Source organism: Xenopus laevis, chromosome 1S (assembly GCF_017654675.1).
Source record: "Xenopus laevis strain J_2021 chromosome 1S, Xenopus_laevis_v10.1, whole genome shotgun sequence".
Classification (NCBI taxonomy): domain Eukaryota; kingdom Metazoa; phylum Chordata; class Amphibia; order Anura; family Pipidae; genus Xenopus; species Xenopus laevis.
The window spans coordinates 161,516,052-161,538,207 of record NC_054372.1 but is presented as its reverse complement, the minus strand read 5'-3'; the positions used below and the strand labels follow the sequence as shown (position 1 = coordinate 161,538,207).

The 22,156-nt window shown below is 40.2% G+C and overlaps 1 protein-coding gene across 3 annotated transcripts in view; it reads left to right on the top strand.

Moving 5' to 3' along the window:
- Positions 1 to 844: 844 nt before the first annotated feature.
- Positions 845 to 22,156, top strand: part of camk4.S (calcium/calmodulin-dependent protein kinase IV S homeolog) — a 99,236-nt gene continuing 77,924 nt past the window's right edge. For 2 of the 3 annotated variants that reach the window (XM_041580442.1, XM_018244329.2), the window contains exon 1: positions 845 to 1,475. In XM_041580442.1, coding sequence (XP_041436376.1) covers positions 1,297 to 1,475 — 179 coding nt within the window. In that variant the 5' untranslated portion in view covers positions 845 to 1,296. The remainder of the gene's footprint in view (positions 1,476 to 22,156) is intronic. The other variant, XM_041580441.1, reaches the window with a different exon arrangement.

Here is a 22,156-nt window from a genome sequence, read left to right as displayed (position 1 = left end):
TCCAATATATCTTATAGGGGGGCTCCTTTTGCCTAGAAGATGTATTAGAGCTCACTATATAAAAATCACCAGAAATCCTGTCTCTCTACATGCAGAATTTGTGCAAAAGTAAGTTATTTTGTTTGTACTGGAATCCGTTATTTGAATGAGCTCTAATACATCTGCTAGGAAAGGGAGCCGTCCCCTATAAGATATATTGGATATATATCTCTCTATTCGCATCCACCAATTGCTCTGCCTCGGGGCTGCCAGTCTCTGTAGCGGGGTCAGCCCATCCTATTGATGGGGGATGTGTGCCAGCTGAAGGTTGTGCATTTCGGAGAGACCCGGGCACCCACACACACAGCCGCCTCCTCTCCATGCAGCAGATCCATTGGCTGCTGCCTCTGCTGCTCTAGTCACTGAGGGTCTTTGATCTGCTGCCCACTGTCTCCTTCCCATTCCACCTTCATGCAGCCCTGTCCTCCTCTGCTTTACCGACATGCTGAAAGTTACTCTGCCCTCCTCGTCTTAATTGTCTTCTTCCTCCTCCGCAGCATCCTCCTCCTCTTCCCCACAATCTAGGTGGGTGTGGGCACTGCACTGTTGGGTCACTATATAAACTCTGGGAGCGCGGGTACCGATGTGTCCATTATCTTGTGCAGCCAATTCTGGGGCAACCCTGAAGCACCCCCTCCCCACACACACAAGAGACATTGGACCCGGGCTGGCTCTCCTCTGCTAATCGGCCACTGGGTGTCTCCCTCGCTCCTCGCCAGTAGAAGGCACGAGCCTAACACCAACCTTGCTTCCCAGTCTCCAGCAGTAGCAGCAGCAGCAGCATCTCCGGGCACAAAAACACACACACTCTGCAGGTTGCGATGGCAATACCACAACTAAACATAGTGGAGAGGAACCTATAAATCCTGTTGTGTGTCCCTTGTGCAGCAGCGCCAGTGCCTTGGCACTCACAGCTCTCCCCCATCGTTGGCATCTATGTAAGCATCTCTTGTGCTGGTGCCTCTCTCATCAGTGCTCACTTTTCTCTCTCTCTATTCACCTCCACCAGCTGCCTCTGTTTCTGTCTCGTGGCTGCCCCTCTCTGCAGCAGGGTCTGTACATCCTATTGGCAGGCACTGGGTGCCAGCCGTGGCTGGTGCCGGGCACCCACACACACAGCTGCCTCCTCTCAATGCAGCAGCTCCATTGGCTGCCGCCTCTGCTGTTGCTGTAGTCACTGAGGGTCTCTGATCTGCTGCCCACTGTCTCCTTTCTATTCCCCCTCCTGGCAGCCCTGTCCTCCTCTGCCTCCCCGACATGCTGAAAGTCACTCTGCCCTCCTCGTCTTCGTCGTCTTCTTCCTCCTCCACAGCATCCTCCTCTACGTCCTCCTCCTCTTCCTCCAGGTCTGGCAGTGCTGCTCCTGATTACTGGATCGATGGCTCCAATAAAGACACATTGGCCCATTACTATGAGCTGGAGTCCGAGCTGGGACGGTAAGTGCAACACACGCATTGGTGGGGCCTCCTTGGCACAGCTGGTACCCTCCCCCTTCATTCAGTCATTCATTCATTCATATGCACAATGGGCACCTTCCTTCCCTGATATGCACCCTGTGCCAGGCATCCCCAGTCAGGTCTAAAGTTGCTGAAAGGATGATATGAATAGCTGTTTGATATGCCCTGGCTGGCAGCTTGGCACCATCACAAGTTCCTAGAGCCCATCACTTGTGCAGCCCCAGGCAGGGAGAGTAGGGACAATATGTACCAGCTGGGAGAGAGGTGCTTTCTGCTGCAACTGCTGATCACCCCTCCTGCTGCTCCTGTTGTTCATTAGCATTTGAGCCATATCCTCCCTGGTTCATCCTTCCTTTTCATTTTATTACCCCAAATCATAAAAACTACATATGTTTCCTAGGTTTACTGAGATTTGACAACATAATCTTATTTGTGGTCAGTGTTACTGTGCTCTGAATGTTGTGTGCATGGAACTGGAATGCAACCCTAAGGAAAATGTGGTTTACTGGTATCTATGTGTGCTTTATTGTACTTCTATAATCAGGCATGATTCTCTGTTGTTAAACTAACACTACCATGCCACCCCTGAAGCATTCGCAGCAGGAGAGTGCAGAGTCCTAGTTGAACAAGTGCTGAACACCTCTGATCTATACATTTAGTGTGGCATAGTATTCAGTAAACACCATAGGTGGTTGCTGCTTGTTCCCCCTGCTGGAGATCTGATTTTATTGCTTTCATCTTTTCTCCATCAGTATTTACAATTTCACTGGCGTTGGCTGAACAATAGACCCATCCCATAATAAGTGGTGTTTCCTGGTGTTTACAATAGAAATGCTATTTGCTTAATGCATTCCCCTACTGCTACTGGGGGCGTAATGTGAATGCAATAGGGAAAATGCCATATCTCATTCCTGCACTGAACATCTATAGAGAGAATGGAAAACATGGCAGGAATGTGTGGCACAATCTGCTCTGGCAAATAGTTCTGCAAGGGTCCAGCATGATGTTAGATCTCCTGGCAAACAGAACTGAACCAATAAGAGGTGCTATTCTGAATTCAGGGAGCCCAGAAACTCAGAAACAAAAGCAAAAATCGTTAGTAACAACACATTTTCAGTTTATAAAACAAGATTTCCCCATATGCTTCATTTAAAGCAGTGATCCCCAACCAGTAGCTCGTGAGCAACATGTTGCTCTCCAACCCCTTGGGTGTTGCTCCCAGTGGCCTCAAAGCAGGTGCTTATTTTTGAATTCCTGGCTTGGAGGCAAGTTTTGGTTGTATAAAAACCAGGTGTACTGCCAAACAGAGCCACAATGTAGGTTGACAATCCACATAGGGGCTACCAAATGGCCAATCACAGAACTTATTGGGCACCCCAAGAACATTTGGCATGCTTATGTTGCTCCCCAACTCCTTTTTCTTCTGAATGTTGCTCACGAGTTCAAAAGGTTGGGGATCCCTGATTTAAAGGGTATAGCAAAGAGCATTGCTTCATTGGATCCTATGTGCCATATTTTACATAAGAAGCTATTACATCCCTTATCTGGTATACCGCTATTTGGAATACAACAAAACTCGGGTGCTGCAGAGCCTGCAACTACTCCTAAATCTGGGTAAATGCACTACAAATCTGACATGTTGTTGGATGTGTGCATGGGATGCTCCCTTTTCTCCTGCCTTACAACCCAGGGTCTAATTTGCTGGAAATTTTATAGGAATAGACCCAAATGACTGATAGATTGAAGCAGTATCAATATTTCTCATTGTCTAAGTCTTCAGGATTTATTATCTCAGGCTGTTATCTGGCCAATCCCGTAAGTAACCAGACCTGTGGTCAAAAAACAGACACCTACATGAAGTACGGCAGCCTTTGTATTCTATTCTCTTGGGCCGTCAGCCCACAATTTCAGACCATGGAAGTAAAGGGAAACTGCAGCCCCTTGTCACTTGCTTATCTCCCAATGTACCAAACACTAAATTTAGCATATGCATAACATAAACCTACAAAACTTCATTTCATATAATGCATAAGCAGTGGCAAATGTATGTGGCCTACTAAAGGTGGCCACACATTGAAAGATTAATTTATTTGGAGAGGTGGCCAAATGAGCAGATCTTTCCCTGATATGTCCACTTGAAGTGCTATATTGCCATTATCAAGGGCCACACAATTGGATCAGAATGACGGGGATTTTCAAATGTACTCAATCAGGGTCGGACTGGGGAGCCCGGGCTCCTTCAGCCCTCCCTGATACACCAGCATGCCACATGTATGTGCATGCGTGAATGCTCGAAATGTTTTTGCCGCGACCACCCAAAAGGAGGGGAGGCCTTTTTATTGAGTATGTGGGTGCGGATCTGGGCCCACAAGTGCCGGGGGCCCACTGGGTTTTTTCCCGGTGTCCCGCCGGCCCAGTCCGACCCTGTACCCAATAGTCTTTTGACCCAGTTTCTGCTAGATATCGGTCAGGTATGGCCCGTCAGAGGGCCAAAGGCCTGATTTTTACTCTTTTTTTCCCTACCCTAGAATTGCATGCATCGCTGAAGCACTGGGGCAGGGTGCGCTCACATTCGAATAATAGAGGAAAATATTGTGTGTGCCTAGTCCCTAGCAGTGGCGTAACTATTGAGGAAGCCTCTGCTTCCTCTATAGTTGTAGAAACTAGTAACCAACAGTCACTTATATCTTTTTTTCTTTTAAAATTCTTTTTATTGAAGTTTCAATGAAATACAATGACTTCACAAAATAAAATACATATATTTCCAAAAGAAAGAAAATTACATATGATGAAATTTCAATGGTTCTTTCATGAAAACAATAAAAATAAAAACAAAACAAATTAGAAACAAAGAGACCTGTTATTTCATTACAAAATAAATAAAATGTGGCCAATGCAGTTACATGTGTGAATGACTTAGATTTTACAAGGTTACCTTATTCGTTCATAATCTCCATCTTGCCCCATGAGTTTAAGAATAAATTCCTTTTTATTAGTCGCTAAAGATGAAATATAAAGGCACCATCTGCATTTAATTCTATTCCTTTGAAGTAGGTCTTCCATTCTAAATCTAATAACCTCCTGAGTGCATAAATTAAATAAATATGAAGCACATCTTTTAGAGTTGGGGGATTCTCCCTTATCCAGCAAAGAAATATTGATTTTCTAGTAGCCGCCATAACTAACCAACAGAAAGACAATATTTCATCAGTGACAACGATCGAAGGTCTAATATAGGACTGTTGAAAATAAACTTTCATATCCAACAAAGCAAACTGTGGGTTCAATTCTAAGTCCAAATGGATTGTTTTTTTGATAAAACCAATAATTTTTTCCCATAGATTTTTAATAAGTGGGCACTCCTAAATATAGTGGAAAAAATCAAAATGCTGTTCTTTACACTTTGGACAAAAATAAACATTTTGAGAATCTATAGTACTCTGGAATAGTAATCCATAACACAAATGAATAAATCGAAATTGTTGATCTCTCCAACTCTCAGAAACTATATTCGTTCTGAAAATTCGAACAGAATTGAGGAGATCCTTGGAAGAGATATTTATCCCTAGACATAAAGACCATTTTTTACTTGGATTCTCAAGTGGATCAAAATCATTAGACAATGAATTTAATAGATGAGATGAAATCCATGAAATACAATTTAGCTGAGGATCTTCAATCAATTGTAATATTGGATTATAAAACTGATGATATTTTAGTTGTGACTTTGTTTCATTACCAATTATTTGAAAACCATGTATAATCTGCAAATAACTCAATCTCTCTTTTTCTGAAAGACCATATTTTTCCTTTATTATATTCCAAGGAAAGGGATCTCCTGAATTCTGATCAATAATATGACTAACCTGATATATACCAAATTTTTTCCAATTATAAGAAAATTGAATCCTCTGTTTCTTAGGAAAACCTCCCAAATAGAATGGAGAAAGGAACGGTGAAATATTAAATATAATAAAAATTGAGTTTCTTTTAATATCAATATGCTGCTCAGACCAATTTTTATCTAAAGAAGAAATAATATGTTCTTTAGAATTTAAGAATACTTCAAGCTCTAGATTAGTAAATTTCTCTTTACCAGATATCTACTCCACAATGTATCTTGTGTTAGCAGCTACATTAAATCTCCTAAAATCCAGAGCATTAAGACCTCCTAAAAATTTGGATTTCCTAAGTTTAGATAAAGAAATTTTAGGTTTTTTATTATGCCAAATAAAATTGCTTAAAATTTGGTCCAATTTCTGTACATCTAAATGCTTTAACAATAACGGGAGGTTAAGAATAGGATATGCAATTTTTGGAAAAATAATCATTTTAAATAATGCCATTCTTCCCATTAAATTTAAAGGACTGTCCATCCATTTCTTACAAAGGGCATTAACTTTGTGAATTAAAGGAGTAAAGTTAAAAGAATACAATTTAGAGAGATCAGAAGAAATCTGAATACCCAAGTATTTTATTCTACCAGAAGATGGCTTAATATGAAGGTCTACAAGTAGCTGTCTTGGGATAGCGTTGCAAATGTTTAAAATATCTGTTTTACTAGAATTGATAAAATACCCTGAAAAAGTCACTTATATCTCCTCTCCCCAACCGCCTGTTCCGCTCCTGTCCCCTCTCCATATTGGTCTGCCCAGCTCCTGTGTCCTCTCCCTTACCACCCATTCCGCACCTGTCCCCTCTCAATATCTACCTGCCCAGCTCCTGTCCTCTCTGCCCAGCTACCGGTTCTGCTCCAGTTCCCTCTCTTTATCTGTCTGCTTAGCTCCTATCCCCTCTCCCCAACCACCTGCTCCGCTCCTGTCCCCTCTCCATATCTGTCTGCGAAGCTCCTGTCACCTCTCCCCAACCATCCGTTCCGATCCTGTCCTCTCTCCATATCTGTCTGCCCAGCTTCTTTCCCCTCTCCCCAACCACCTGTTCCGTTCCTGTCTCCACTCCATATCTGTCTGCCCAGCTCCTTTCCCCTCTCCCCAACCACCCATTCCGCTCCTGTCGGTAGGCTGGGTGGCGTACCGCTTAATTTGTGCCTTATCCCTGGCCTTTGTGGCTATGCCACAAATTCAGGCTCGGGAGGGCCCCATACTTGAACCAATAGGCTGCTGACAACTGGGCAATGGAGATGGATGTGACAGGCAGCAAACTGAAAAAGAAAATAAACTGCACTATTTACTGCAGTCTGCACAGGGATTTTCCAACCTGCTATTTATTTTTGTAAGACAATTACATTTAAATGTTACCTATAAGGTTAAATGCCCAGTCTTTATATTGTGCATAGAGATATCACTTTCTGTGTAATGTGTCCAGTGACAAAGTGAATGTTGCCATTAAAATGTAAGATTTCTCATGGAGAAAAGAAGCTACATCATTTGTTTGCATAGGAATTAGCTTTAAAGAACTGTCCTAATGTTGAATGAATTCATATAAACAGCCTCTGGCATAAGCAACATTACAATGTTTTGGATACATTGTTTGATTACATGTTGTAACCTTGTTTATTGTAAAATTTAGTTTAGCTGAGTATGTGTAGCATTCTGCATCTCATATACATTATGTGCTTTCAGAGATAACAGTCTGTTTTCTACACACAAGTTCATATTTGCTCATTCTGAAACTGAGGCTCAGGGTTTTAGTTCTTTCTATTGATGTACAGGGAAATAATCAGCTGTGAATATATACAGTTGCTACTACAACAGCTTGTTTGACACTTTAGAAAAGATTCAGTTCTCATTTTACAGGAAAGAGATTAAGAGTAAGAGAGTCCCACCCAAACCTAATATTTGTGCCCATCGGAATTATCTAGTTAGCAAGTATTTACACAGTTGGGTAGGATATGGACACTGAATGGGTTAAGGGCATGTGACTGAAGAGTTAGCACTATAATTAATTATTTCTGCAACACAATTTTGTTTTGGAAGATTGAAAGTAGAATAAAATGTTACCTAAATAAAAATGTTACCTAAAATGTTACCTAGAGAAACATCTCTGCTACGTGCAAAAAGTGTGTGGGCACCTTGTTATGATTATTTGTATTGACTATTTAAGCCACATACATAATTGACAAACCATGTGCTAAGATACTTCATACCATAGGTGTCAGAACTAGTGCAGGGGCTGGGGTGTGCGGCCCCACCAAAGTGTCGCTCCCCATTCCGAATGTTGTTCAGTGGCGATGGGCGAATTTATCCTGTTTCGGTTTGCCGAAAAATTTGTGAATTTCTCGCGAAATTTGTGCAACGCAAATTTTGACGCGGGTGTTGAAGTTGACACCGGCGACAATTTGATGTGCGCCTATTTAGTCCAATTTCATACAATTGGTATCTGGGTTGGATGGCTGGGCAGCCCCAGTATCAGTAATGCACAGACATGGTCCATCACAGAAGGTTGAGCTCATGTGAGAGGGGGGTTTCCCCTGAACTCAACCATCTAGGGCACCAGTGGGACAGCTCAGAGCCCCGCCTTCGCTCTCTCCGATTGGCTTTGCAGCCTTCATTGCTCTCGGACACTGCCTCAGAGCAGCCAATCCAACGTTTTGCCGATTCCTGCAAAGCCTAATCCCCCCTACGGTGAATTACAAGGGAACCATAACCATAACACTGTGTATGATTATCCTGCCTCTCTACAATGTTCCTCAATCTATTCGCCTACATGCACATTGTACTCACAGTGACACAAAAAAGCCGGCACTGCTGAGAGCTATGCGCATTAAATTGTCGCCAGCATCAAAATTGATGTGAAAAGCTGAAATTCATCGCGAATTTTCGCCAAGCGATTAAATTCGCCCATCACTATTGATAAGGGAAGGCGCCAGGAGGGCATAGGTAAGAAAAGTTTCACACGGCAGTAAAACTACCCCCGGGCCCCTTGTGCTAAATTCGGTGTTTTGTGGCAATAGGAAGGCCCTTTCCTGTTTCAGGATAACTGTAACTTATAGAAGCTGGTTGTTGAAATAAAACATTTCTAGTTTGTTAATTTGTGTCCAACAATGTTGTCAGTATCTTTAATTCAGAAATTGTCAGTATGGCCTGTAAGCCAATGCTCCAGCATTTTATCTCTATTCCATTTCTATATAGTGCTTGTTTCAGCAAGATCTTAAAAAAACCTATTTACATGTATCATTACTGATATTACATAAAGAGAAGTCACACTAAAAAAAACATGTGTAACCCTAATTTGGTTACTTTCTCTTTAAATCGCAATTAACCCTTGGCAATCCATTCCCTTAGTCCCTTTGGCATATGAAAAGTACTGGGAACTGGGATTTACAACGCAGTGCCTCCACCTAGGAAACACTGAGGAGCACACCCCAGGGAACTTCCACTGGGACAAATAAAACACACAGTTTATAAATGAAACAGATATGAACTTTATATAATATACAGTAGTGAATTTAGGCAATCTAATACACAATGCACTCCTGCACTGGGGACACGTGGGACACTACCTAACTCACTATTAGGTACCTTACTGTTTCTCCAACACAGTCCTTTTTATTATCAAAGTCCCTATCCTAAGGAAGGGGTTAATAACCACACAATTCAGTTCAAATAAAATGTCCCTTCCCCAAAACTCTTATACCCCAGGTAGCGCTACCTTTCCCAAAAGTAGCTCTCCCTTTGAACGTAGCAGCCGCTTCCACGTAGCAGGTAAATGCACAAGACCTGTCTTCAAGTTGGGGCCCCAAACGTGTATCCTTGCCAGTATCCTCCCTTGGGTGGCTCACTCACCGGGGTGCTCTCAGAGGCAGTCACATTGTGGATTACAGGCAGCTCTGCAGCAGGATAAATCTCACCAGTGGCACCTTTCTTCTTCTGAGTCTCAAGCGGCTTGGCAGGGAACAGGATGGCCTGTTTTTGTATTCCCACAGATTAAACAGCTTGGACAGTTTCACAAGACTTGGTTCTGGCTGGATCTTTCACCATACAACTCCTGTTAAGCTCTGTTAGAGACCCCATACATTTGGCTCCAAAGTCAAGCACACACTCTCTCCCAAGGATGCTCTGGGGTGCCCAGCCAATCGGATCACTCTCCAGCCTGTAACTGGGCTGGATGATGTCACAGACAGAAAAACAGGGGAAGGATTTCTCTGGTCCCCTAAACATGTAAAACAATTATTCTTTTATATACACAGCGAAGCCTGTCCATAATGTATGGTAATCAAAATTATTGAAAGATCCCATATGCAGAAAACCCCAGGTCCCATGCATTCCAAATAATATTTCCCATGACTGTACCACTTTACATAAATTTTGCTTTAAACTAAAATAAAAGGCTTATTTTGGAAGACATACACAGGGAAGGAAGTTGGTTCTTTCGCAGAAAAAAACAATAGGTGAATGGTTTATGGTTTCAGAAGCTTCTAACAATCGCTGTGCCAGCAGTGCTCCCCATTTATGTATGTAATTGTCCTAAAGCTTTCCTCTGCTGCTTGAGTGAACCATGAAAGGAAGAGCTGCCCATGGGAGTAATTTGATGGAGAAAGTCTCACTTACTAGGAGATGTGTTAACCTTAAGCCTTACAATGGTCTTTGCCTTTCTTGGAAACCTAATTACACCTGGGAGAGTACACCCAACCCCCATATAAGCTTCTTGGACAGTATAGAAATCATTATAAATGGCAATTACATCTCACTGAACGTCATTTGGCAGTTGCCTGGCAGAGGCTAAGAAGTTATACTCCTGCACTTTTAGGCTTATTTGTTTCATTAAGTTGAGTTGAATACAGGCCAAAGTCCATCAATTCCAACACCTTCAAATGAAACCCAGTGCACATTGATTCTCTTCTGAGAGAATATGTTAATGAGTTCTCCAATGTTTCTTGGATCACAAATGCGCCAGTGACCATAAATCAGTAGCAAGGAATAAAGCAGGATTCCTAAATGCATGGACTCTAATATTAGTCCTGGGAAAGGCAGAATGGGGCAAACTCCGATTCATTTATTTATGTCTTTATGGAAGCATCTCAACTTTGATATATTTATAGCATGTTAGGAAGTGCTCCTCACAATCAATCCGCTGTGTGTCGCTTTGAAAAATGGGATTTTAGTGCTTGTAAATCTATGGCAGCTCTTTTTGGCTTCCATCTTTATTTCTTCAGTCTTCATTAAATACTACACATGTCCTAGTTTGGGGCTAATAGGAAATGTTGCTTTTACTTTTAATAATTTTTTTTCAGTGACTTCAGTTGGTTAATCACCACTTGTCTAAAGTGCTGGTAGATGACTAGATGTACAGTAACAGATTGGATGAGCCAATGATTGGAAAACAGTCAACATCAATGTTGTGCTATTTGTCAGGTCGAGGCAACTGTAGCCATTTGGTTGCACCAAGGAGCTCCACAAGAAAACTATTTCATTCCATACACTTCATTACAAATGTGTGAAATAGGTAGGGTCCCCTTTTATACTTCATGCGTTATTCATTATATTGAGACAATGAACAAGCAAACTTTTTTTACCTGGTACAGTTTCTCTTCAAATGTTTTGGCAGCAGCAAACATTTTCATGGATCAGTGCTAGAATGTGTTTCCAAATTAGGGTTTTTTGCACAGAAAATCCTAATGCATTTAGTGTGTTTAACATATTTTTCAGTGATGGCACACAATTTTCAACAAAGAGAAATGGGTTATTTTTCCATGATTTTAGTCATTTATTTTATTTAACAACTGAGATGGGTCCCTGAGGTGGCAGCCCCGGTGGACCCTGAACACCCCAGTCCGATGCTGCTAGTGGGTTGCATCAATACCCACAGCATTGTGCACAAGTTGTCATGAACGCAACTAAACGGGTTCCCACAATTACATTGGGATTCTTGCGAAAATATGTTTTGGGTAAAAACAGGTTGATTTGCATGCATTTTGCAATTTGCACATTACACTGCACTTAATTAGCCCTTTGTTTGTTATCAGCAGATATTTGTGCTTTAAAAAAAGTGATCACATATTTCTGTGCCAAGTCGACTTATTGTATAAATGATGCATGTTTCAATTTATCTAAAAATGTAACCATAGCTAAATGAATGAGTTATTCTTAGAGCATGTATAAAATGGAATGTAAAATTCCCAGGCAAGCTGCATAAAAAATGGGCTATGAATAATTGATCACAATACCAAGTCTTGATGTTCCATTATATACCTACAAGGTAAAGTATAATTTTTTAGTACCTAGAACAAAACCGATTTGTATAATAGTATTAACACAAAAGCTACAGATCAGACATCTTGTATTATTATTATTCTGTCTTTTTCAGAAAGCAAAGCAGGGCTCTATTTCTATCAAATTAATTTTTTTATCTGTAATGCATAGAAACCAATTTTGATTTGTGCTTTTAAACAGTAAATTCTACCTGCTGCTGTTTGTTGTGGGTTATGAAAACTGGTGCAAACACTATAAATCCAAAACAATTTTATAAATATAATTTACATAATACTGTATTTGCCAGGAATGGCAAATGTAAATGATATTATTTAATATACAATACCGAATCTGCTAAATAACTGTGGCCCCAAATTATATTTTAGCAGCACTATGAATCAGTAATCTAGAATTAATCCTGTATTCTTCCCTTTGTTACTCTCCAACTGTGTTGGTTCAGTAGTATAGGATCAAGCACTTGTCTCTGCACAGATATACAAGCTCTATATGCCATTTGTAGCGAGTGTGTAAATTGTCAGAATCAATAAATTGTCAACAAACAACAAAATAAAAGGTGAAAGCTGTTGTCCTTCAATCTACGCCTGGCGAAGTGTTGCGCTGTGTTTACTGGCGAATTTTCGCAGGTATTTGCCCCATAATTTAGCCGAGCAGCACGGGCTCCATCAAGGATTGTGAATGGGATTAGGATTCCGGGTACTAATTGCACATTAGTAGGGACTCATTTTCAGAGTTAGGGTCTAGCGAGACACCTTTGGAGCTTCACTTAAGGTAAAGTGAAAGCTGGGGTACCTCTGTCTACTCTGTGTATTTTTTCTCTTACACTGAGGGGATATATAAATACCATTGATGCTGTGAGTATATACCTACTTCTGAATGTGCTATGTTCCTGCTTTGTATTGATAAACTCTCTATAAATAAGTTTTATTGTTAAGGTACAAGACCCACTGGCACCCATTTTTTGTGGAAATACTAAAGTTATAGTTGCACTACACCCTGCCACCATTGTGAGGGCCAACACCTGGGTGTCTTGAGTCTCACCCCTTGCAAATATTGAGTAAAGATTACAGCTCGGGAGAATAGGTTCTGCTCCATTTTACTATAGCCGTACAGTGATATAAGAATTTACTTTCTTTGCCGTTTCTTTGGTACCTGACGTCTATCATTTATTTAATTCATTGCACTTAGCTAGTCTTGTTTATGAATGTTGTATAAAAATGCTGAGAGCAGTTTTTAGTAGTGCTCTATATATATCATATTGGGGTTTGTGCAGGAGGGACACAAGACTTTCCTCATCAATGGTAAATGTTTCCAAAGTACAGTTTCCAAATGAATAATCAAGGTAAAAAGGTTTAAAGTCAATAACACCAATATAAAAATGCAAAACGCTTTAAAAAGTGTCTTTAAATACGTCTCGACTTGTGTCAGACAGATAAAGCTATAGGGGGTACCATGTGTTCTGTTTTCTGCAAGTTGGAGGAAAGCAATTTTACTGAGTTTACCTCTTTTACAGACTTATGACAAGGGATTAGCCATGGCAAGAGAAAAAGTGCTTTGCTCGGCTTGCTCTGAAGCAGCCAGTTTTGGTAATAAACATTATCTGTAAATGTACATATGGATATATAATCCTTGCCTAAAAACAACATGAGTTTGCCTTGATGCGTCCTTCATAGCTTATTAGATGTACAATTATGCTGCTTTCTTTCTTCATTTACATGAGTACCTGCATGTGAAATGAAAAACATCTACAGCAGATAGAGAGTGAGGATTGATTAAAATCTGAAGAATATTGCTCAAGCAGGATATTTTTCTGATATCCAGCCCTAGGGGTGGAGCCTTCTATTCTGCCTTCAGGTGTCCATAGAGATCTCTATTTGTGTCTATACTGTACATGGGCAAATATTTCAGATTTACTTAAGGGCAAAGTGGCTAACAGTAGCGACTTTTCGCCAGAAATCACATCTGCAGGAACATTGGCAATTCACTAACAGGCGCAGATGACAATTCGCTAGCATTTGTTTGCACTCCATCGCAAGGTGACTTTTTGCTCAGGCGAATGGTCGTTGCTCCGCAAAATCCGCGGATTTTACTGAACGTTACCTCTTCCGCCAGAGTTGAGTTTGCCACCTCAGACCAGGCAAACTGCTTAAATGAAGCTACATCTTCCTCAGTCTTACGTCACTTACATCATATCTTGTCTGCCAAAAATGCATTAAAGGTGAAAAAAACGCTGGCGACTTTTCTTTTTTTTAAGCGGGATTGTCTGCAAAAGTCTAATTTGAACTTTTTTGGGTTAACATTTTTCCCCAGACATTTGAGGGCCATCAATAATATTCATTTTACAGTGGGCTCATGTGTAGAGCATTATCTGATCTCTTTTGTCTTTATTAAGGTTCCTTGGACATTTGTAATAAAAAGTGGCCCCTTCAAGCATTTGCACCAACATCTCTAATAAAGACCTCGATACAACTTTAATGTTCCCGCCCTATTCAAATTGACCTAAGCGTAAGATCAATAGTGACTTTTCGCTAGGCATTAACAAATGTAAGCGAATCTTCGCTATGAAATGTTTGCACTGAAGAAGTATTGCTAGCGAAAAGTCGCCAGTGTTCCATGCCCAGGACGCAACTTCGCATTTTAGTGAATTAGCATAGTGGTAACAAATTTGCTCCTGGCAAAGTGGTGCGAAGTGTGCGAATCTGTCACTGGTGACAATATGCCCTTAAGTAAATCTGCCCCTATGTTTCCATCCCAACTTCCAGCTGATCACATATTATTAAGATAACAATCAGAAAAGGCAAAAAATGATTAATTAAGGTCTACTTCAACATCACGTTAATTGGTGCTTGGCTATCACAGGGAACTGCTTATTTATTGATCCCAGTGAAAAAGTCTTGAATGGAATTGTATTTTTATATTGATTGTTCCCTTTCTTTTCCATTAATCTGTTGCTTTATTGTACATCACTGTGTATACAACTAGCGCCTTATAAATAAAAATATACATTCCTACAAACATTATCCACATTACATACCTCTTAAACTACTATACACTATATTTTATTATTATTTTATTATTGCTTATTGCTGTTAGATACCATTTTTCTGACTGGTGATAGTGGGTGACAGGAAGCCCCAGAGATAACATCTAAAGCCTAGATAATATATTTCATCATATTTTGAGTATTGAAGTACTCGTTATTCCCTAGAGAGTGACCAATGAAGGCATTTTTGTCTCAAGGAACATGTAGTTATATGGACAAAAAGTGTACGCTGTCTTTGTATTGTATGTGTGATTGGATACTTTCCTGCTTGATCTTATGTAGAACAGGATTTATGTGCTTTATGAATCACTTACATTTCTAACTGGGACAATAAATAGCTTTAGATACAATTGATATAAAAATATTTAAATGTTAAAAAGATATATGGTTGATATGCAGCTCATATGAAATGTTAAAATACATTAGTTAAGGCATGAAATAAACAAAGGCCATTATTTAATGGTAACTGGTCAGCTGTAATGCAAAACAGCTCTGGGTGATAGAATAATGATAATCCCGAAAGTGAGCAGAGCTTGTATAATGGAACAGCTCAGCGCTGTGTGATTGATCCCTCCAAACATGCTGTCTAATTAAACTCCCAGCTAATCATTAGATGTGACAGCTATGGGACTGCAACTCTCATTCCTCAATACAGACACAAGCTCAACAAAAATAAATTAAGGGTTCTTTAGACCACTGAAATGATGTTCCCTTTTTCCTACAACCTTGGTCATAGTCTTACATCTTATATCTACCCAAGTCTCAGGCAAATAATCCAATTCTAATTGATGTGGCAGTCAATCAATCGCTGGTTTTTATCATGATATCCCCTCCCTCTGATGTTACAAGTCCACTCCCTTAAAGTAACAAGCATATTCTTGATTTCATCCACCCCATCCTGTTTCTCAACAATAGAAACATGGCAACCCTACATACTGGGGTGGCCTAAAGCTTCATAAGGACAAGCACTCCCACTATGCCTTTTTATTTCTACAACTTTATCTTAAGGCTATAATGCTATTGGTTGGGTACCATATCCATAGAAGTCTCATGGGCAAGAAGAAATATCTTCTTGGCTTGGTGAATGAGAGGATACTCAAGCAGCCTTACTTGCCAGCATCACAGAACCACTTTATTCCCAAAACCTCTGTTCTGGCAAACACCTTTACAATGGCATGATTAAACATGAGGAACAAGTGTATTTTCCATTTTTCGACAGAAAACAAGCAGGAAACAGTAATAAATAATATTATATTAAAATAAGTTGTACATCCTCTTTCGAAAATGATTGTACAGATTATGTGATGTTTTGATCTCAAATCATTTAAAAATAAAAATCAATATATTCTCTATAAAACAAATCAATGTCCTGTATCTTGCACAGTTACTGACTGTTGTACAATATAATCAGTTACACTTTATGTTTTCTTGTTTGTAATGTTCTACCTCATCATACACGATTATCTACAAACATCAACTAGAATGATAACTTTATGGCAAATTAAACATACCAATAAGTTAAATGTAATTAGTTTTGACACACACTTACTCTACATATTAAACATCTGGCCTGTACAGCTTTGTCAGATCTACATCTACACTTTCTGGGCCTGGCCATGAATCTGACATTGCCATCCACACTTAATAAATGATAAATTATTTGTAGAAACTGCACTGGACAATGTAAATATATAATATAAGGGGTTAGTATATTTAGTATCAATATTCTTATAATGTATTACTTTGATATTGCACTGTTTGGTGCTATATTGAAAGCAGCCATGCCCCTTGATGTATTTTTCGCACAAGATTCATGCGAAGCGGGGAAGGGGAGGTGCAGGCCTGGGTGTCATCGCACACCTGGTAGTTCTGCCACTGAAGACTGGCGTGACCTAGATTATAGTTCAACAGATAAAATAATTAGTAACACTCATTATCATCAATTGTTATAAATATTGTGTGCAGTGTTGCTAAATATTAAGCTACTTGATTTTCTTGTTTTCTAGGCTAAAAACAGATTTAATGATTTCCTAGGGAGACTCTCTGTCTATATTTTATAATGAGTTTGACAAACAGGAAACACATGCAACTTTTTTTTTTACTTGCTGGTCAATTAAATACAGGTATGGGATCTGTTATCCAAAAACCTGCTATCCAGAAAGATCCGAATTACAGAAAAGCCACAGGTAGCGAAGCAGAAGCTTGATTTATAACATATATGTAGTAAGTTAGGTTGAAAATAGACACATGTCCATCAAGTTCAAGTTAAGTCTCCAATTTGCCTCAGAGGGAGAAAAATCCTTCCTGACTCCAAGATGGAAATTGGACTAGTCCCTGGATCAACTTGTACTATGAGTTATCTTCCATAACCCTGTATTCCCTCACTTGCTAAAAAGCCATCCAACCCCTTCTTAAGGGAGAATTCAACCTATTTGTAAAAAACCGAGTACCCCCACCCAAGGTAGACCTCCCTCCCTCTTCCCCCCAGGCTAACAGCCCCTCAGGGAAATGCCCCATACTTTATACTTACCCCTCGGCGCAGATTCTGCCAACGGAGTTCCAAGCATCCATCTTCCGGGTCCTCGGTAAGCTGACTGGGAGATCGGTATTTCTGCGCATGCGTGGGGGGAGGAGGAAGAGTGGTCTACCTCACTCCAGCGCTCACTATAAAAAAAAACCCTTCTGAATATTTAGACAGAACCTCCTTTCATATAATTCAGCTGGAAAGACATAGTGGTAATAAAGTATTACAGATGTTCACCTCCAGGACGTTCACCCTAGTCAAAAATTCTTCCACATGCCACAAGCCTGCACCTAACCCTCCCCCCAAACACCTGCACACCTTGTTCGGTTGCATGCCTCTTACTTGGACTGGGTTGGGGGCAAAGATAGGGAAGGGGGGCTGAGCCCAAGGTCCAAGGTGGCAGGGAGAGTTGCAATTGAATTGCAAAAATGTTACACATTTAAAAAAAAAACATTAAACAGCTTTATAAATTACACAGTGTACTATGGCATTTAAATGATGATGACTGGTTTATTATACTGCCATTTTTACAAAGCTTAATAAATGCCCATGGGTCTAATTAATGCAATATATATATAACACTTTGAATCCCCTTTTCTTTCTCTGACATTAAGGGCAGCAGCACAATACAGTGAACTTGATTTACGTTCATACAGTTTTATTGATCTGGTCTTCACTGTGATTCATTGGTGTGCTATGGGACATAAGAGCTCAGCAACCATTACTAGATTGAGATAAATGCCTAGCTTATACATCAGTTTAAAGTGAATAGGTTATTAAAGCACCAATGTTTCAGAAAGCCCGAAAGTCTCATGGATAAGAGTGTGAGTAATTGTTGGCAAATTCCTGGAACAGCTGCAACATAAAGAGAGAGTAAGACATGTTAAAGTTAAGCTGTTTATTAAACATAAAAGTAACCACATATCAACTCTCTGTTTCCAACCTTAACTTGAGTGTACAGTCAGTGGTTTATCTACAGTTTGTTTTATTCAATCTGTTATTGAACAAAGCACATGTATTTGTAAGAAATATATCCTGTATAAAGGGAGGATACAAAATAGGAATATTTTAGAGTTTAATGCATAAGAAGAGATTAAGTCCATAGAAGAGATTTATTACAAATATACTTTGCTAGTCAAAACGAATGCATGGAGCCATGGATTGGAATACAAGGTAATTCTCAGGAAGGAGGGAAGGTCTGAAGGAGGGAAACAATGAATATGTAAAGGAACAGGAAGCAAGATGATAGAGAAGGTAAAGGCAAATGCATAGAGAAGAATGAGCAAGATGAAGGTGCTGAAGGAAAGAGACAGATAATGTTGAAGTAAGATGAACTTTGAAGGAATTGAAGGCAGCAGCCAATATGTAGGGAAGTTGAAGCAAGATGAAAGAGATTAAGGAAAGAGACAGCTGATATGCAGGGAAGTTAAAGGAGAAGGAAAGCCCCAGGGCGCAAAACCCCTCCCCCCCTCCCCTGTGTTGCCCCCCCTCCCTCCTCCCCCCTGGCCTACCTGTCCCCCTGGGCAAATGCCCCTAACTTGTTACTCACCCCTCTGCGCAGGTTCTGTCCACGGAGTTCACAGTCGCCATCTTCTCCCACGCGCGTCTTCTTCCTGCTCTGACCGTCGTCTTCTGGCGCATGCGCAGTAGGAACAGGTACCGGTACAGCTCTACTGCGCATGCGCCGAATGTCACGAAGTTTTCCGATTTCACTTCGTGACATTCGGCGCATGCGCAATAGAGCTGTACCGGTACCTGTTCCTACTGCGCATGCGCCAGAAGACGCCGATCAGAGCAGGAAGAAGACGCGCGTGGGAGAAGATGGCGACTGTGAACTCCGTGGACAGAACCTGCGCAGAGGGGTGAGTAACAAGTTAGGGGCATTTGCCCAGGGGGACAGTTAGGCCAGGGGGGAGGAGGGAGGGGGGGCAACACAGGGGAGGGGTTTTGCGCCCTGGGGCTTTCCTTCTCCTTTAAAGATAGATAAGGAAGATGAAGGAATTAGAGTCTAATGTGTAGGGAAGAATGAGCAAGATAAGGGGTTGAAGGAAGGAGACAGTTACTGTGTAGTAAAGTTGAACAAAATGACATTGATTAAGGAATGGAACAGCTAATGTGTTGGAAAATTGAACCAAAAGGTGATGAAGGAAGGGGACAGCTAATATGTAGGGAAGTTGAAGCAAGATGAAAAAGATGAAGGAAGGAGACAGCTACTGTAAATAGTAGGAAAAACTGAAAAGATGAAGGCCTTGAAGGAAAGAGACAGCTAATGTGTAGGGAAGGCTGACAAGAAGAAAGAGATAATGGAAGGAGTCAGCTAATGTTAAGGGAAGATAAATGGCATGCAACAATTTTTTTCCCACATTGGGGTCTATGGGTGTCATTTTCGCAGAGAAACCTGGCAAAAATTTCACTCATCACTAAATGCAACCGATATTGGAAAAAGACTTAGATATTGGTCATCTCGTCTATCGGCCAAGAAGGAAAATTTTTATCTGGCACCTTCAAAGGTTAGAAAGAGGTACAATTCTGTTGTTTCAACTTGAAGTTTTTAACATTTGTAGTGAAAACAAATAATCTCTCTTTTTACCAATGGTCACAGGAAAGACTGCAATTTTACATGTATGGCCACCTGAATGTGTTGGTAAGGAAGAGATTTCCCTTTTGTTCTTCTTTCACAGCATGGTTTACTTAATTGAGTAGCTGCTTCATACCACAGGCTTTAAACCTGTCCTCGTCTTGTCAGCTCTCCAGTCAGCATAATGGACCAGTCAATCAGTAGAAGATCAGGGCAGATCTATCAGAATATCCCAGCCACGTTAATCATGTTTACATGTGACAAAAGCTTTGCAATATCAGATTGTGATATTTGCTCACTACCAAAAAGGCAGTGGTTAGTGCAGTTTAATAGAAAATAACATCCAGTGTGTTTACATGTTAGGTCATACACCAAGGCCTTAGTAACAAGTAAACATTAAAATGATTATTTGAAAGTCAACTGTGCAGTGACTTTAGGCTAAATAGTATTGGGAATCGATACAGGAATAATAGCAAATAAATGCATTTGGGCACTCTATGCCAGGCAAAAGCTAACATAGAAATATATTAAAGCTAACATAGAAATATATTAAAGCTAACATAGAAATATATTATTTTCTAATGAACTTTTCATCATTAGTGTTGTGCAGGTAAAAAAAAGAACTGCCATTGGCACTAAAGGAAATAATATCAGCATAGGAAATGTTTTTGGTGTAAGGGCAATTGAGTTATGAAAGTTTATACCAAGAGGGGTGATAATTAATTATTGAAAAGCAAGGTTTAAAGGAGAAGGAAAGCTACCGAAGTAGTTTATAGCCAATAGATTAGCCACAATAGTGCCAGCTAGAATGCTTTATTTATTCTGTAGAATGTTTTACCATACCTAGAGTAAACCGCTCTAGAAACTCTCTCTGTTTGTTTAGGATAGTATCTGCCATATTAGCTTGGTTTGACATCACTTCCTGCCTGAGTCTCTCCCTGCTCGCTCATAGCTCTGGGTTCAGATTACAGTAAGGAGGGGAGAAGGGAGGAAGGAAAATGGAGGGTGAGAGGGAGAGAGGAGAAAACTGAGCATGCTCAATCCCTAGCCCTGGAGGTTTAAGCTGAAAACAGAAAGTCTGATACAGAAGCCCATGTGTACAATATACACAGACATGCAGTGTTTATTTTGACAGAGGACTCAGAGCAGCATTCCTTTGAGGGTTTACTGTTATATTTAGATAGACCTTTCTGATAAAGCTTACTTACTTTTAACCTTTCCTTCTTAACTTTAATTATGGGTTAGACATCTTCCTGTCAAGAAAGGACATACTGTATACAAATATATATCTTTATAATTATTGCATTGAACATTATTGATGGAGTTTTTAACCTCAGTTGTTGTGATTTATAAAACAACATTTTGGAATAACTGTTGTGCTTTTTGAGTAGTAAGACTAAATATGTTCTCCATATTATTCAGCAAGAATAATGTTCTTTTAACCCGACATTGTCACATAACTGAATTACCCACAGCATCTTCAGGCTTTTCCAAGTACATTATATGTAATATGAGTTCCCTTGCTAGCACAGGCTGATCCAAATAAACAGAAGGAGCTGTTGAGAGGACCATCTGTTCTGAGATCTTTCTGCTTAGCGGATTTTGGGAATAGAGCTTTATTAAAGTGACACCTGTTCTTTAAAATGTAGGTTCCAACCTGCACACTTACCTTCACTTTAATATTGCCTGGCAGCTCTTCATAAACAGCAGCTCCTAATGGTATTAGAATAAAAGTAGAACATATGGCTGTTTGGAAACAATAGTATGATTGCTCTGAAGTAATATTCTCATAGCATTCTTCTTCCAATATGTCTCATTTAACTCACCTAAATAGCAACCAAGTAAATGAGGGGAAAACCGTATAAAAAGCCAAACTGCATTGGAATCATGTCGCTGGAAGAATGTGCAGTGTACCGAGATCAGTGTCACGTAGAATTAGAGGAGCCATACATCAGGCTTGTTGTTGCCGGTACATATCCAAACCAATATTGAACTTTTATGTCTGCGGAAAAAAAATACATCTTCATAAAACATTTTAAGGGATTTGAATGAAATCTTGCCCATCAAAAAAACTATCATTTGTGGAGTACTTGTAGCGTACCTGTCTGAGAGATGATTCATAGAAGGCCACCCTAAATTGATTACTATGAGAGAAGCTGAAGGTCAGTCTTAAATAGAACAGCGAGGGACCAGTTGAGAGAATCGCTCTGCCTTGAAACCACATTGCTTTCATCTGTTTGCTTAATTTGAAGAAAGCAAAACGATGACATGAAATAAGCAGAAGAACTGGTGATAGCTTGAAGAGCTAAAAAGCATCTTTCCATTATTTCCATCGCCTACACTGTG